Here is a 15,707-nt window from a genome sequence, read left to right as displayed (position 1 = left end):
TGCTGCTGTACGTCCCTGATAAGCCGGCCACCAAACCCCCAAGTCACTCCGGAGACAGCTACGTCCGGCTCTATTTCGGTCTCTTCCTCCTTGGGTCTTGGAGATAGAGTGCCAAGGTGGTGCCCCACAGAAGGACCCCGGCATTCGGGGCATCATGACCCCCATCTGGATCTTACTCCTTCTCCAGCTGCAACTCACCAGAGAGGAAGGTAAAAACCTGCTTTTTATTGGCCACCCCAGACTGCATCACAGGGCCGGGAGAGGGGTCCCTGTATAAACAGCCGCCCCACCCCAGAGGTGGCTGCATCTCAGCGCCCGGTGAGGGGTCCCTGTGTAAATAGCTGCCCCACCCCAGAGTCAGTGGCATCTCAGTGACAGGAAATCTAACCCCTGTGAATCCCCCTCCCCGCAGATGCCTACGTCCAGAAGGGGCAGGACCGGGAGCTCCCTTGCGGCCTGGTCGAGTCTCTCCCGGGCACGGAAGAGGTGACGTGGTCCTACAATGCTGGTGTTCCTGGGTCCTCGTCAGTGCCATTATTCCGGGGCGCGGCGGGTCAGGCCCAGAAGGAGACGGAGGCCAGGGAGCGGCTCTCCGTGTTCCGCAACCACTCCCTGTACCTGCGGGGGGCCGAGGACGGGGACACGGGGACCTACTGGTGTTCGGTGCAGGGAGCCACCCGCAACACCTACCACCTGAATGTTGTCACAGGTGGGTCGCGGCTGGCGCCCCCTAGAGGGGATAGGCCCTGTGCCCCATTCCCACCCCCCTGAGCCAGCCAGTCCCCGTCCTGGGGCCGGATGGGAGCCGGCACCCCCTAGAGGGGACAGGCCCCTGCCCCATTCCCACCCCCCTGAGCCAGCCAGTCCCCGTCCTGGGGCTGGATGGGAGCCGGCACCCCCGAGAGGGGACAGGCCCCTGCCCCATTCCCACCTCCCTGAGCCAGCCAGTCCCCGTCCTGGGGCTGGATGGGAGCCGGCACCCCCGAGAGGGGACAGGCCCCTGCCCCATTCCCCACCCCATTGCCTAACTGTCCCTGCAGGGACCCAGATGGCGCTGACGACCGGCCACACCAACATGACCTGCCACCAGTTCTCCTGCGCGATCTTGGACCGGCAGGCGCTGCCGGCGGTGACATGGCGGGTCGACGGGCAGCGGGCGCAGGACAGCGACGGGCAGGGCCGGCACCTCGTCTTCTCGGGCTCGCGGGCGGCGCTGCTCCAGGCCTGCTGGAACACGAGCGACCAGGGGGCCAGGAAGAAGAAAAAACGGGTCAAGTGTGAGGTGAACGGCCTGCAGGTCACCTTCAACCTCGCCGGTAGGGATGGGGCCAGGACACTGGGGTTCTCTGGGTAGGGAGTGGGGGAGGGGGGGGCTGGGAGCCAGGACTCCTGGGTTCTCTCCCCAGCTCTGGGAGGGGAGTGGGGTCTGGTAGGTTAGAGCAGGGGGGGCTGGGAGCCAGGATTCCTGGGTTCTCTCCCCGGCTCTGGGAGGGGAGTGGGGTCTGGTAGGTTAGAGCAGGGGGGGCTGGGAGCCAGGATTCCTGGGTTCTCTCCCCAGCTCTGGGAGGGGAGTGGGGTCTGGTAGGTTAGAGCAGGGGGGGCTGGGAGCCAGGATTCCTGGGTTCTCTCCCCGGCTCTGGGAGGGGAGTGGGGTCTGGTAGGTTAGAGCGGGGGGGCTGGGAGCCAGGACTCCTGGGTTTTCTCCCCAGCTTTGGGAGGGGAGTGGGGTCTCGTGGTTAGAGCAGGGGGGGCTGGGAGCCAGGACTCCGGGGTTCTGTTCCTCACTCACCCCTTGTGTTTTTCCCGGGCGATGGGAGCAGGGAAGGACCCCCCTGCCCCCAACATGGGGGGACCCGCCTGTAGCTCCGCCTGGATCCCCCTGGCCGTGTGCGCAGCGCTGGAGTTCCTGCTCCTCCTTGCCTTGGGGGCGGCGCTGTGGAGGCGGGGGCAGCTGGACCGGAGGTAAGTACTGGTGGGGAGCGGGGAGTGGGGTCTGATGGGTTAGAGCAGGGGGGCTGGGAGCCAGGACTCCTGGGTTCTCTCTCCGGCTCTGGGAGGGGAGCGGGGGCTAGTGGTTAGAGCAGGGGGGCTGGGAGCCAGGACTCCTGAGTTCTCGCCCCGGCTCTGGGAGGGGAGTGGGGGCTAGTGGTTAGAGCAGGGGGGGCTGGGAGCCAGGACTCCTGGGTTCTCTCTCCGGCTCTGGGAGGGGAGCGGGGGCTAGTGGTTAGAGCAGGGGGGGCTGGGAGCCAGGACTCCTGAGTTCTCGCCCCGGCTCTGGGAGGGGAGTGGGGTCCAGTGATTAGAGGGGGGGGGGCTGGGCACCAGGACCCCTGGGTCCCATCCCTGAAGCTCAGTAGGGAGGCCCCCACTCACTCGTTCCCCAATTCTCTCTCTGCAGGTCACACCTGGACGACCTTCCCGCCAACACCCAGCCAGGTAGGTGCCCCACTACGGATCTGTGGGGCCGCTGGGGCTAGGGGCAGCAGCCAGCCTTCGCCCCTACCCCATTGTGGGGTGGGGGGCAGGGCTGTGTCTGCCTTCATTCAAGGGCCTGGGGGAGAAGGGATTTCTCTCCCCCCAACCCCAGGAGCTCCCATCAATTCTCATGCGGTTTCTCTCCTGTCTCTTATTCCAGACCCTCCCGGACCCAAATCCCAGGCGCAGCTGTATGAGAACGTGGGGCTGGGCTGGGACACGCAGGTGGGGAGCCGGCGCCCCCTGGGGGGGACAGGCCCTGTGCCCCATTCCCTGCCCCCCATAGCCAGCCAGTCCCTGCCCAGGGGACGGATGGGAGCTGGCGCCCCCTAGAGGGGACAAGCCCCTGCCCCATTCCCCACCCCCCTGAGCCAGCCAGTCCCTGCCCTGGGGCCGGATGGGAGCCGGCGCCTCCTAGAGGGGACAGACCCCTGCCCCATTCCCCGCCCCCCTGAGCCAGCCAGTCTCTGGCCTGGGGCAGGATGGGAGCCGGTGTCCCCTAGAGGGGACAGGCCCCTGCCCCATTCCCCGCCCCCCGAGCCAGCCAGTCCCTGCCCTGGGGCCGGATGGGAGCCGCCCCCCCCTAGAGGGGACAGACCCCTGCCCCATTCCCTGTCCCCTGAGCCAGCCAGTCCCTGCCCTGGGGCGGGATGGGAGCCGGCGCCCCCTAGAGGGGACAGGCCCCTACCCCATTCCCCGCCCCCCTGAGCCAGCCAGTCCCTGCCCTGGGGCCAGATGGGAGCCAGCGCCCCCTAGAGGGGACAGACCCTTGCCCCATTCCCCGCCCCCCTGAGCCAGCCAGTCTCTGGCCTGGGGCAGGATGGGAGCCGGTGTCCCCTAGAGGGGACAGGCCCCTGCCCCATTCCCCGCCCCCTGAGCCAGCCAGTCCCTGCCCTGGGGCCGGATGGGAGCCAGCGCCCCCTAGAGGGGACAGACCCCTGCCCCATTCCCCACCCCCTGAGCCAGCCCCGTTTCAGGGGTGTCTGTGGGCTCCTGTCATCCCAGCAGGGGGCACTGATCTTGTCCAGCCATGATGGCCCCGTCAACCCCTGTGGAGCGACCCCCGCCCCTCGAGCTCTGTGTCGGGGTCCGGGCGGGGCCGAGCCGCGTGTCAACACCCAGCGCCCCCCACAGGGCGGGTCGGAGGCTCCCTGAGGCCACCAGGGGCTTTCCAAGGGGAAGAGCTGGAAGAGGAACCCAGACGTCCGGCCCTCCGCCTTCCCCGCCCCATGGGGGCTGGGGTGACAGATGGGGACTGGGCGGTTTGGGGGGGTTTGGAGTGGAGAATAAAGGAGAATGGAGCAGAGTTTGTGATGGGAGTGTGGGGCTGAGAGAGAGAACACACAACCACATACATCCAACCACAACCGCACAAACAGAAGCAGACGCGATCACAAATGCACGCACACAACCACATGCACGCACACTCCCTACCAAAACCACACACACACAGCCACCCAACCACAACCGCACGCACAGACTCAGACGTAATCTCATACACACACACGCACAACTATGCACACACACACGCCGAAAATCAGACACAATAACACAATCACAATCACAGACACACACAGACCTAGACTCAGGCACAATCACACAGATCCACACACACACAACCACGCATGCACATACACACAGAACAAGAGTCAGACACAATCACACACATACACAACCATGCACACACACACAGAAAACCAGACATAATAACAGTCACACACACACACACACAACAACATAATCCTCACAGACACACACGCACAGGAACAGACACAGACACAATAACATAGTCGCACACACAGAAAACCAGACACACACACACACAAAACTCATAACACAATCACAACCACAGAGAACCCCCCACAATCAAACAAACACACACACACATAACCCCCCCCACACACAATAACACAAACACACACACAGAGGACATAAGAACGGCCAGACTGGGTCAGACCAATGGTCTATCCAGCCCAGTATCCTGTCTACCAACAATGGCCAATGCCAGGTGCCCCAGAGGGAATGAACAGAACAGGGAATCATCAAGTGATCCAGCCCCTGTCACCCATTCCCAGCTTCTGGCAAACAGAGGCTGGGGCCACCATCCCTGCCCAGCCTGGCTAATAGCCATTGATGGACCTATCCTCCAGGAATTGATCTAGCTCCCTTTTGAACCCCATTATAGTCTTAGCCTCCACAACATCCTCTGACAAGGAGTTCCACAGGTTAACAGTGTGTTGCGTGAAAAAATACTTTCTTGTGTTTGTTTTAAACCTGCTGCCTAGTCATTTCATTTGGTGGCCCCTAGTTTTTGTGTGATGAGAAGAAGTAAATAACACTTCCTTATTCACTTTCTCCACACCAGGCATGATTTTATAAACCTCTAGCTTATCCCCCTTAGTCATCTGTTTTCCAAGCTGTAAAGTTCCAATCTCATTCATCTCTCCTCATACGGCAGCCGTTCCACACCCCTCAGCAGTTTTGTTGCCCTTTTCTGAACCTTTTCCAATTCCAATCGATCTTTGTTGAGCTGGGGCGACCACATCTGCACGCAGTGTTCAAGGTGTGGGCATCCCATGCGTTTATATAGCGGCAACATGATATTTTCTGTCTTATTCGCTCTCCCTTTCTTGATGATTCCCAACATGCTGTTCTGCTTCTTTGACCCCGCTGCGCATTGAGTGGATGAGTTCAGAGAACTCTCCACAGTGACTCCAGGATCTTTCTTGAGTGGGAACAACTCATTTAGACCCCGTCATTGTATATGTCTAGTTGGGATTGTGTTTTCCAGTGTGCATTACTTTGCATTTATCAACACTGAATTTCATCTGCCATTTGGTTGCCCAGTCACCCAGTTTTGTGAGATCCTTTTGTAGCTCTTCGCAGTCTGCCTGGGACTGAACTATCTTGAGTGGTTTTGTATCGTCTGCAAATTTTGGCCTCTCTGTTTACCCCTTTTTCCAGATCGTTTATGAATATGTTAAATAGGACTGGGGCCAGTACAGATCCCTGGGGGACAGAACTGCCACAATCACAATCACACACACACACACAGCTCTCCCAATAACGCAATCACACATCACACACACTGACAGAGAACCCCCCAATAACACAATCACACACCACACACACTGACAGAGAACCCCCCACAATAACACAATCACACACCACACACACTGACAGAGAACCCCCCACAATAACACAATCATACACCCACAATAAAACAGACATACAGAAAAGTAGCTACACCGAGAGCAAGACAGAAACACACAACACAATCACACAGACACAAAGTTACACACAACAACATAGTCACACACACAGAGAATCACAAACACACACAGAAATGCACATATACACAATAAAACAACCCCCCCACACCTATAACTATGCAGCAAAACCAACACAGAAACCCAGCTACACACAACACAATTACACACACACTTACACTACTACACCCAATGACACCCACACAAAACCCCAGCCCCACCTGTGACAGACGCGGCCACACAACACAGCCGCACCGTGCCCTGCTCCGCACGCACACCCTGTGCACCCCCCCCCCACACACCTGCACTGTGCCCTGCCCCCCACGCGCCGCCAGGGGGCTGCGGTTTGGGAACAAAGTCACAACTGCTGGCGATCGGAGCCGAGACAGGATTTATTCTGGACGCGTTTCAGGAGAACAAATACACACCACACACAACACAACCGCACTGTGTCCTGGTCCACAATTTCACAGCACACACAGCACAAATTCACCGGTACACAGGCACACTGCGTCACTGCGCCCGGCTCCACAATCTCACCCCCCAGCACCCAGCCCCACCTGCTGCCGAGCTCCCAGCCTGTCTGCTCACGCCCGGCTCTGGGCGCTAACTCCGTGTGCAGCACGGGGAATTTCTGATCACCCGCACATACGCCCAGTGCGAACACCACAACAACAGAGCTCTGAGTCATGCCCCAGCCACAGGCCTTGTGTGTCTCAGCTCCAACCCACAGGGCATTTCAGAGAGCTGGGAATGGGGGGAGCCCAGGGCTGGGGTAGCAGGGGCTGCGGGTCGGGAGTGAGGGGCACCGGTAGAGCTGGGGGGGCAGGGCTGGGCTGGCAGGGGCTGCGGGTCGGGAGTGAGGGGCACCGGCAGAGCTGGGGGGGGGGGCAGGGCTGGACTGGCAGGGGCTGCGGGTCGGGAGTGAGGGGCACCGGCAGAGCTGTGGGGGGCAGGGCTGGGTTAGCAGGGACTGCGGGTCGGGAATGAGGGGCACCGGCAGGGCTGGGGGGAGGGAGGGGAGGGCTGGGCTGGCAGGGGCTGCGGGTCAGGAGTGAGGGGCACCGGCAGAGCTGGGGGGGGGCAGGGCTGGGCTAGCAGGGGCTGCGGGTCGGGAGGGAGGGAGGAAGAAAGTCACAACTGCTGGGCGATCGGAGCCGAGACAAGATTTATTCTGGACACATTTCAGGAGAACATGAGCAGAGGAAGCCGAGGCGCTGATCCTGCCCGCGCCAGCAGGGGGCAGCACCAAGCTGCTGTGCCGTTGTGTGGGGGCAATACAACGCTCCTGGCCCCTTCTAGCCCCTGCCCAACCTCTGTCGGCATTGGGATGAAAAGCAGAGTCCTCCCCCGAGCACCCTCCAGGTGATCATTGCCCCGATGCCAGCCCTGCAGCCAGGCGAAGATGTGGGGCCAGGTGTGGGCAAGGCTGGCGAGCAGAAGTGCTGCCCCCAGGTGCCGGCGGGGCCGGTGCGGAAGGCAGTGAATATCTGGCACCAGATGTCTGTAGTGCCAGTGAGCATGAGGGGGGGAAGGCAGAGGGAGGAATACAGAGGCCTGGACAGCTGGAGCCAGGGCATCTGACCCCAGCTGCAGCCCCCGCAGATCCCACCGCTGCCACCAATGGGGCATTGGCAGCTGCAGCGAGGGGGCTCAAGGCAGGGGACGGTGCCGCAGCGCCCCATTCTTAAAGGTACATTTGTCCACAGGCTGCGGCTCCCTCATTGACAGTCCTGTGTCATCGGGAGCCGGCAGGGACAGGTGGGAAATTCAGCTGCTCGCCTTGGATTTTTTTTGCGGGGGGGCGGGGTTACATAAAAATGGCAGCATGCCAGCTGGGGCGGGTTTGGAGGCTGGAGACTGCAGCAATGGGTAGCTTATCAGACCGAGAGTGAGACTTGACAAAAAGAAACAGAATGAACGAGTGAAAAAGTTCAGGGGGCCACCACGAAAGAATGGGGGATATATTTTCCTTCTCCGGACAGACCCCGAGGGTCTTTCCCCTTCGTCCCCAGGTTATAATGATTTAAGACGACCAAGAAAAGGCCAAAGATTGGGTCTCACCTCTGGCTAACAAGTGCCCCTTTAAGAAGAAAAGGGGCAGGGCTATTTAAAGGCAAGGTCAGATGGATTTTTTTTGCCCCCCAACAGAAATTATTTCCTCTTCTCTCCCGGCTTCTAGAGCAGGGATTAGAGGCCCCGGGCGAGCCAGGCCCCCAGCATGGCCAGCCCTGCGGCCAGGGAGAGCTGGGCCCCGGCGCCCGCGGCCGAGTTGCAGAATTCGCCCTCGCAGCACTCGTAGGAGGTGCTGTAGGTGATGCCCGCGAAGGACGAGGTGTCGTTGGTGTGGCATTTCCCCTTGTCAACGCAGTTCTTCTTCATGATCAGCTTGTGGCCGGCTGTGGGGAGAGAGCGAGAAAGAGGGAATGAGACAGAGAGAAATGCAGAGGGCCAGAGAACGAGGGGACACGAGAGAAACGGAAGAGGAGAGAGGATGAGGAACTGGAAGAGGGAGCTGGCGAGGAGGAAGGGGTGTTACCTGCACGGCCCCGGATGATAGCGCAGAGCTGGTCGTCCTTGCAGGTGACGGTGGTGGTGTGGCAGGGGATGCCAAATACGGTGAAGTCGCATTTCAGGCACTGCAGGGCTGCTCCTGGGAACAGAGCGAGAAAGGATGAGACCAAGTCTATCTCCTTTTGGGGCTATTGGGGAGGGTGCAATGATCAGATTTACTAGCATTGGTGGCAGCGGTGGGATAGATAACAACAGTTTTATATTTAGCCCTGCCCCTGTAAAAACAGCTCAATTCTGGAATTCACACGCATCCTGATATGAGTACTCCAATTATTTTCACCCAACACACAGGAGTTACACAAAAACACTGAGATGCACAACAACACAGTTGTATAGACACAGACAATACCCAAGCACAATGCTGCACACCACACAAACACAGGGCTAGCCTTACAAAGCGAGGTGTGTGTGCACATTGGAAGCGACACAGGTTCACTCAACAGCCATCCGAAACATGACACAAACACACAAAATACACAGCTGTAAACCAACCACAGACACCCGCAAAAACACGCCAAGAAGGACACACCCACATAATACAAACATGGGCCCACAAAACCCCACCAGCACAAACAAAACACAAAAGCACACAAATACAAATGAGGCACAAACACAGGCACGCCAAACACGACGACACATACACAAACCCATGGGGACGTGCCACAAAGAACCAGTGCAGCACACACAACACAAAGCCAGGCACACACACAACACAACAGCACACAAAACACACCCGTGAAAAGCTGGGTGTGTTTTGGCAAGCGAGATTTCAAACCACGGGAAAAACAACCAAGCCTGGAAAATTGGACTCAAGGCCAAACCAAATCCAAATGCCTTTCCCGTGTGTCAGGCGGGTGTGTGTCCCTGCTGGTGTGTGTCCGCTGCACAGAAATTCCCTTGCTCGCTGGGCTCTGGGTCCCCCCAGCTCCTGAGCCCGGGCCGAGGACAAGAGATCTCCCAGCTGCCCCCTTGGAGGGGAAATGGCAGGGGTGGGCGACCCGAGCAGAGCTTGGTGTGTGCCCTGGACTGGTGAGGAAGCAGGAAAACAGCCCCCCCCCCCCGCCCTATTTCCAAACTGTAGGTTGAAGAAAGGGAATTGTCTGCTGGAAAAGAACCCAGGAGTCCTGGCTTCCCTGCCCGGTCTAACCACTACACCCCAACCCACTGCTAGAGCCGGGGAGAGAACCCAGGAGTCCAGGCTCCCAGCCCCCCCGCTCTAATCACTAGACCCCATGCCCCTCCCAGAGCCAGGGAAAGAACCCCGGAGTCGTGGCTTCCAGCCCCGCTGCTCTAACCACTAGATCCCACTCTGCTCCCAGAGCCAGGGAGAGAACCCAGGAGTCCTGGCTCCCAGCCTGCCCCCCCATCCTACTAAAGTCCCTCTCCTGGGAGTGCAACAACTGGGCGGGTGGAACAATTTTTAAAGGCAGGTTTAATCAGGGTTGCGGGTGAGTCTGTTGGGTGGGGCACGACCTGGGGGGAAAATTAGGGGGCAATAGAAAATAGGGGGTGCAGTTTCCCACAGAAAATGCAAGTGTGCGTGTAGGGGGAGGGTTCTGCCTATATCCTGGGGCCTCAAGAAAAGCCATGAGTTTGGGGGACCATCTGCTGACGAGGGGGGCTGGGAAGTGGGCAGACTTGGGAGCTAGCAGGAAAGTCATGGGGATGGGCTACTCCCAGCTCCAGATTGGTGGCAGCGGTGGGGTGAATCTTCGCCAATTTGCAGCCAGAGAGCGGAGGTGTAATCCCTAAAACCCGTGAGCCCCTCTGAGCCCCATGGCTGGGGGGGGGGGGCACTGAGGGAGTTGAACCACAGGCTCAAAGGGGAGGAGCCCCCCCCCACTTCCAAACTGCACTGTTCAGAGCCACTTTCCTGCCCCCCCCCCCAATTTGGTTTGTTGAGTGGCAAAATTCTCCCCCAGGGCTCGGAAGGGAACCTGGCAAAGACAGAGGGAAGGGGGAGATTTTCCTAGGGGAGGAGAGGGAGTTGGGGGGGGGATTTGTGTGGGGTAGGGCTGGGGCTTACCGATCCCGACAAAGCTCAGCGCGGCCAGGCACAGAAGGAGGACTTTGCCCATGGTCGTCGAGGGGTGGAAGATCAGACAGTCCTTGGGCTGGGCGGTCGGAGGAGAGTCAGTCTGGTTGTGATCTGTGCCGTTATATATATACACATTGGCACAAACACACACACACACACACGGGGTGGGTGTGGCAGGGGTTTGGTGCCAGGGACAGCTGCAGAGGGGGGCAGGACACATGATCGCCAAAGGGTATAAAAATAAGCAGCCGGTTAGTGACTCAGAGAGAGATGGGAATGCAAGGAGACTAGGTGTAAACACACACAAACACAACACAGCTACACACACACCAGCCAGCCACACCCCTCCAGTTACACACACACACGACCCGTCTAAATGCCAACTAAACCCACCAGCTACACACACACACCCTAGCTACACACACACACACACCAGCTACACACACACACACACCAGCTACAGCCCAGCTACACACACACAAACACCCTAGCTACACACAGAAACATACACCCCAGCCACACCCACCCACCTACACAGATACACACACACCAGCTACACACAAACACCCTAGCTACAAACAGACACATACACCCACGGCAGCTACACCCATCCCAGCTACTACCCAGCTACACACACACACAAACACCCTAGCTACACACAGACACATACATTTCCAGCCACACCCACCCACCCAGCTACACACACACACACACAGCTAGATACCCCCCCAGCTACACATACACACACCTCTCAGCTACACCCCAGCTATGCACACACACATACACCCCCAGCCACACACACACATGCCCCAGCTACAACCCAGCTACACACACATGCACACACACAGAGTTAAAGGTACAAAGACACAAACAGGGATAAATAGGTAAACAAATAGAGAAACACACCCACACTGACAACAGACACAACATCAGAGACCCAGGAGGGGAGGTCTAGTGGTTGGGGGGGGGGAACTGGGAGCCAGGACTCCTGGGTTCTCTCCCCAGCTCCTGGAGGGGCCTGGGGGCTAGTGGCTGAAGCATGGGGGCGGGGAGGTGGGCAGTGGGTGAGGCGAAGCCATGATGTCACACGTGGGAGGAGCCGGACCCTCCCGTGAGGTCACAGCCATGATGACATCATCATGGGCACCGTGTGAGAGGTCAGGAGGTGGGTGAGGTCCCCGCCCTGATGAAACACAAGGCATCATGGGACACACGGTGTCAGCACCATGGCAATGCCAAGGAGGTCATAGGTCATGGGAGGTCAGCTCAAGGGGGTGATCAGCCACATGGGGTCACAGCCATGGCAACCCCCAGGGGGTCAGAGGTCACATAGCCAAAGAGTTCAAAGGCCAAATGGGGTCACAGGTTACATTAGGTCAAGGAGGTTATGGGTCGCATGAGGTCATCACTATGGCAATTGCATGGTGCTCATCATAGCCAGGTTGACACCATGGCGACACTCACGAGGTCGCAGGTCCGCAGAGGTCTTAGGTCATGGAACTCCATGCGGGTGATAAGGCACCTGGCAGCATTGCCACGACGACAACATGGGGGTGGCCGGCCGTCTCCACGGCAACACCGGGGACATCATCACCATGACAATATGGCGGGCGGGGCGGAGCCTCTCCATCCTGGAGACGCCTCCCCCAGTGCCTGAGGCCGGGGGTCTGATGGGGCTGGGGCGTGGGGGGGAGCTGGCTTGGGGAGAGGAGCTGGGCTCAGGACTGGGGGGGATCCAGTCTCAGAGTCGGGGATCCAGGCTTGGGGCCGGGTGCTCAAAGCCCCAGGTGAAGCCAGACCCCCAGTGAGGCAGAGCGGGGCTGGGAGCCTGGGGCCCCCCCATTGCACAGGGGGCTCCGGGTCGGGAGTGAGGGGCACCGGCAGAGCTGCGGGGCAGGGCTGGGCTAGCAGGGGCTGCGGGTCGGGAGTGAGGGGCACCGGTAGAGCTGGGGGGGGCAGGGCTGGGCTAGCAGGGGCTGCGGGTCGGGAGTGAGGGGCACCGGCAGAACTGGGGGGATACCAGGGGGCTGCGGGTCGGGAGTGAGGGGCACCGGCAGAGCTGGGGGGCACAGGGCTGGGATAGCAGGGGCTGTGGGTCGGGAGTGAGGGGCACTGGCAGAGCTGGGGGGATACCAAGGGGCTGCGGGTTGGGAGTGAGGGGCACTGGCAGAGCTGGGGGAGGGGGTACGCAGGGGGCTGCGGGTCGGGAGTGAGGGGCACTGGCGGAGCTGGGGGAGGGGGTACGCAGGGGGCTGCGGGTTGGGAGTGAGGGGCACCGGCGGAGCTGGGGGAGGGGGTACGCAGGGGGCTGCGGGTCGGGAGTGAGGGGCACCGGCGGAGCTGGGGGAGGGGGTACGCAGGGGGCTGTGGGTCGGGAGTGAGGGGCACCGGCAGAGCTCGGGGGCAGGGCTGGGCTAGCAGGGGTTGCGGGTCGGGAGTGAGGGGCACCGGCAGGGCTGGGGGGCAGGGCTGGGCTAGCAGGGGTTGCGGGTCGGGAGTGAGGGGCACCGGCAGAGCTGGGGGGGGCAGGGCTGGGCTGGCAGGGGGCTGCAGGTCGGGAGTGAGGGGCACCGGCCGGGCTGGGCGTCTCTCCCGCGTGCATGTGACAGGCTGCGGCCGGTTTCCCAGGCTGGGATGAGCTGCCTGTGGTTCCCCCACAGCCCCCGGCCAGGCGAAACCAGCTCCGCATCAGTCATAGTCACTTCCCTTGTGTCATCCCCCTCCGCCCCCCCAGCTGAGCTTCAGCCCCAGACACACCCAGGCAGGGCTCAGCAAGTGGGGGGGATCTGTGGAGCAGTTGTAATACAAGGTATGTTAGGGACTTGTGCCCCTAGAGGGGACAGGCCCCTGCCCCATTCCCCGCTCCCCTGAGCCAGCCAGTCCCTGCCCTGGGGCCGGATGGGAGCCAGCGCCCCCTAGAGGGGACAGACCCCTGCCCCATTCCCTGTTCCCCGATGCCTATGGCTGAAGGATCTCTAGGATCTGCCCCCCACTTCATTGCATGGACAGACAGGGCCTCATTTTCCATCCCCCCTGGGCCAATGTGGCCTTGGACACTCACCCTCACCTCACCTTAACTCTGCCCATCACGCACAGCTCCCTGCGGCCCCGCTCCCGGTGGGAGAGACTCCGAGGGACTCCGCCCAGCTCTGCTGTGACTTCCGGGGCTCGGCATCATCCTCCCAGTGCAGGACAATCGCCATTTCTTCTCCAGCAGACCCCCGCACCCGTAGGTCGGTGTTGGGAACGATGCGGCCATGGCTGATCGGCCGCTTCCTGGGACAAAATCCAGGGCAGCGAGCTGGTCTCTCTCCCCAACAGCCCTAACCTTTGAGCTGGAGGAGCGACTCCATCAGCCGGCAGCAGTAGAAGGCAATTACCCTGCTCTGAGCAGTCCCCTCAGCATCTACTGACCCTTCATCTGTCTCCACCAAGAGCCCAGCCCTCTAAACCAACAGTTAGTGGAGTCACGCTGTTAAGCAGCAGCAGTAGAAGGTTAGCATCCGGCCTCGAACAGCCCCACTCCTTCCTCTTCGACTATTTGTAGACCCAGCTCCTTCCCGCCCCATCCGCATGAAGCTGCAATGCGTTCTGGGTTCTGGAACGTGGCGTTCTACAGCGCCCACTGTTCTAGAGCATGCATGCTCTCCCCTAAACCCAGGGAATGGGTCGGGTTAAGGAGAAATAATGGAATTTCCCAGAAAGCACAATGGGGCCCTGGGGGGGAAAAAAGGCCTCTCCATTCTAGAACATCGGATGTCTGAAGGCTCTGAGTTCTAGAGCAATATTTCTCAACCTTTTTAATATCAGGGACCTGCTTGCTGCCTTCCTAAATGGTGTCAGGGAGATCTCAGGGAGCATGGACTGGTCAGTGAGAAACGCTATTCTAGAGTTCCCGGGGGAGATGAACATAATGTGTTCTAGACCTCCAGGAACAGAACATTCTGATTTCTTGAGTGACTGGGCTAAATATGATCTGTTCTAGTGCACAGCTGACCAAATGGCCGGGATTCTAGAGTGTCTAGAGCTGGGGTATGTGGAATTTTTGGCTCCAGAACTCATTGCCCCAAGGTGCATGGCTTCTAGAGCTCTAGGATGCACGTTCTGGGTTCTAGAGTGACTATCCTCTAGATCCCACTCCACTCCTAGAGCCAGGATAGAACCCAGGAATCCTGGATGTGGAATCCAGAAAATGCTGGTTGTTCTAGAGGGTGCGGCTTGGAGAGTCCGAGTTCTAGAGCACCACATTTTCTGGAAAAAATGCTTTCTGAATTCTCGAACGTTGTGTTTTGATGTCTGAGAAGGGCAGGGATCCACCGAGAAGCACTGAATTCCAGAACCCAAAGATCCCTGCCGCCTCCACACCCAGGACACTGGAGAGATGAAGGTTCTGGATTCCAGAACCCTAGATTTCCCGGAGGAGTCAGAGGTCTAGACTGCCCCAGTCCAGAAATGCCCCATGAACCCCGGAGCCCGTTTTGGTTTCCCTGCATTCTAGGAAACATAATGCTCTAACGGCAACATGGCAGGTCCACCCCAGCCACAGTCAGACCACTCAGAAACTCTGCCAGCTGCCCAAAGTCACCAGGGGTTCTGGGCTGTAGAACAGAAGTGTTCTGGATCCTCCTGCATCCCAGAAAGGCCCGTTTCCTGGTGTTCCTAGAGCTCTGTAGTGGTTCCTCACTCTCGAGGGAGGGAGGCCACTTCACCTCACTACAGGCAGACAGCAAGTAACAGTCGGAGCACAGTCTATGGCTCCACAGCCGCCTGGCTTGGGGTGAGCCCACAAAGCAGCCCAGGCCTTCTGGACACAAAGAGGGGGTTTAGCCGTGACCCCAGGGTTGAGGTTGGGGGGGGTAGAGGGACCCGGGCCCACTCTATTCCACTGTGTCCCAGCCCAAGCCCCTAATAATGGCAGATGGGTTCACCACCGGTGATCCTCCCGAAACACACTGACTCACTCCCCGGCTGCAGAACCGGATTGAAGTCTGTGTGACGGGTTGGATCACAGAAACCCCCTGGGAGCTGCCACCCGATGTGCCCAGACTACCTCTGCGCCTGCTTTCCCTGCCAGCTCGGGGCTCCAGCACCCTGTCTTGCCGAGCCAGACACGCCCGTCTGCTCCAACACAGACCCAGGGTCTGAATTACTTGCCCCAAAGCTGCAGGTTTACCTGAAAACAGCTCACAGAAGTGTTCCTGTCTTTAACACTCAGATGCCCAACTCCCAATGGGGTCTAAACCCAAATAAATCCATTTTACCCTGTATAAAGCTTATGCAGGGTAAACTCATCAATTGTTCACCCTCTAGAACACTGATAGAGAGATAGGCACAGCTGTTTGCCCACCTAG

The 15,707-nt window shown here is 59.5% G+C and overlaps 2 protein-coding genes across 3 annotated transcripts; one reads left to right on the top strand and one right to left on the bottom strand.

Moving 5' to 3' along the window:
* Position 1: 1 nt before the first annotated feature.
* Positions 2–3,781, top strand: LY6G6F (lymphocyte antigen 6 family member G6F). Of its 2 annotated transcripts, none has more exons than XM_065563108.1 (7): positions 2–209; positions 413–709; positions 1,041–1,316; positions 1,821–1,962; positions 2,399–2,436; positions 2,636–2,700; positions 3,484–3,781. In XM_065563108.1, the coding sequence occupies exons 1-7, from the start codon at positions 155–157 to the stop codon at positions 3,628–3,630; spliced, it is 1,020 nt and encodes a 339-aa protein (XP_065419180.1). In that variant the 5' UTR covers positions 2–154; the 3' UTR covers positions 3,631–3,781. The 2 variants fall into 2 exon arrangements, with proteins under 2 accessions (XP_065419180.1, XP_065419179.1); XM_065563107.1 differs by having other exon boundaries at positions 3–209; positions 3,481–3,781.
* A 3,116-nt stretch (positions 3,782–6,897) lies between these two features.
* LOC101939815 (sperm acrosome membrane-associated protein 4-like) lies at positions 6,898–10,613 on the bottom strand. The gene is made up of 3 exons (XM_008177940.4): positions 10,345–10,613; positions 8,284–8,397; positions 6,898–8,143 (listed from the first exon to the last, which is right to left on the bottom strand). The coding sequence occupies exons 1-3, from the start codon at positions 10,574–10,576 to the stop codon at positions 7,935–7,937; spliced, it is 555 nt and encodes a 184-aa protein (XP_008176162.2). The 5' UTR covers positions 10,577–10,613; the 3' UTR covers positions 6,898–7,934.
* Between the last annotated feature and the right edge of the window lie 5,094 nt (positions 10,614–15,707).

The sequence above is a fragment of the Chrysemys picta genome, chromosome 12 (genome assembly GCF_011386835.1).
Source record: "Chrysemys picta bellii isolate R12L10 chromosome 12, ASM1138683v2, whole genome shotgun sequence".
Taxonomy (NCBI): Eukaryota; Metazoa; Chordata; order Testudines; family Emydidae; genus Chrysemys; species Chrysemys picta.
The sequence above is the reverse complement of the archived record's forward strand: the minus strand, read 5'-3'. Positions and strand labels throughout refer to the sequence as shown.

Coding starts and splice junctions, on each gene's coding strand:
- LOC101939815 (XM_008177940.4), bottom strand. CDS start 10,576: ATGTGTCCTGCCCCCCTCTGCAGCTGTCCCTGGCACCAAACCCCTGCC. Junction 8,398..10,344: donor GCTGAGCTTTGTCGGGATCG/GTAAGCCCCAGC, acceptor CTCTGTTCCCAG/GAGCAGCCCTGCAGTGCCTG. Junction 8,144..8,283: donor TATCATCCGGGGCCGTGCAG/GTAACACCCCTT, acceptor CTCTCCCCACAG/CCGGCCACAAGCTGATCATG.
- LY6G6F (XM_065563107.1), top strand. CDS start 155: ATGACCCCCATCTGGATCTTACTCCTTCTCCAGCTGCAACTCACCAGA. Junction 710..1,040: donor CCACCTGAATGTTGTCACAG/GTGGGTCGCGGC, acceptor CTGTCCCTGCAG/GGACCCAGATGGCGCTGACG. Junction 1,963..2,398: donor CGGGGGCAGCTGGACCGGAG/GTAAGTACTGGT, acceptor CTCTCTCTGCAG/GTCACACCTGGACGACCTTC.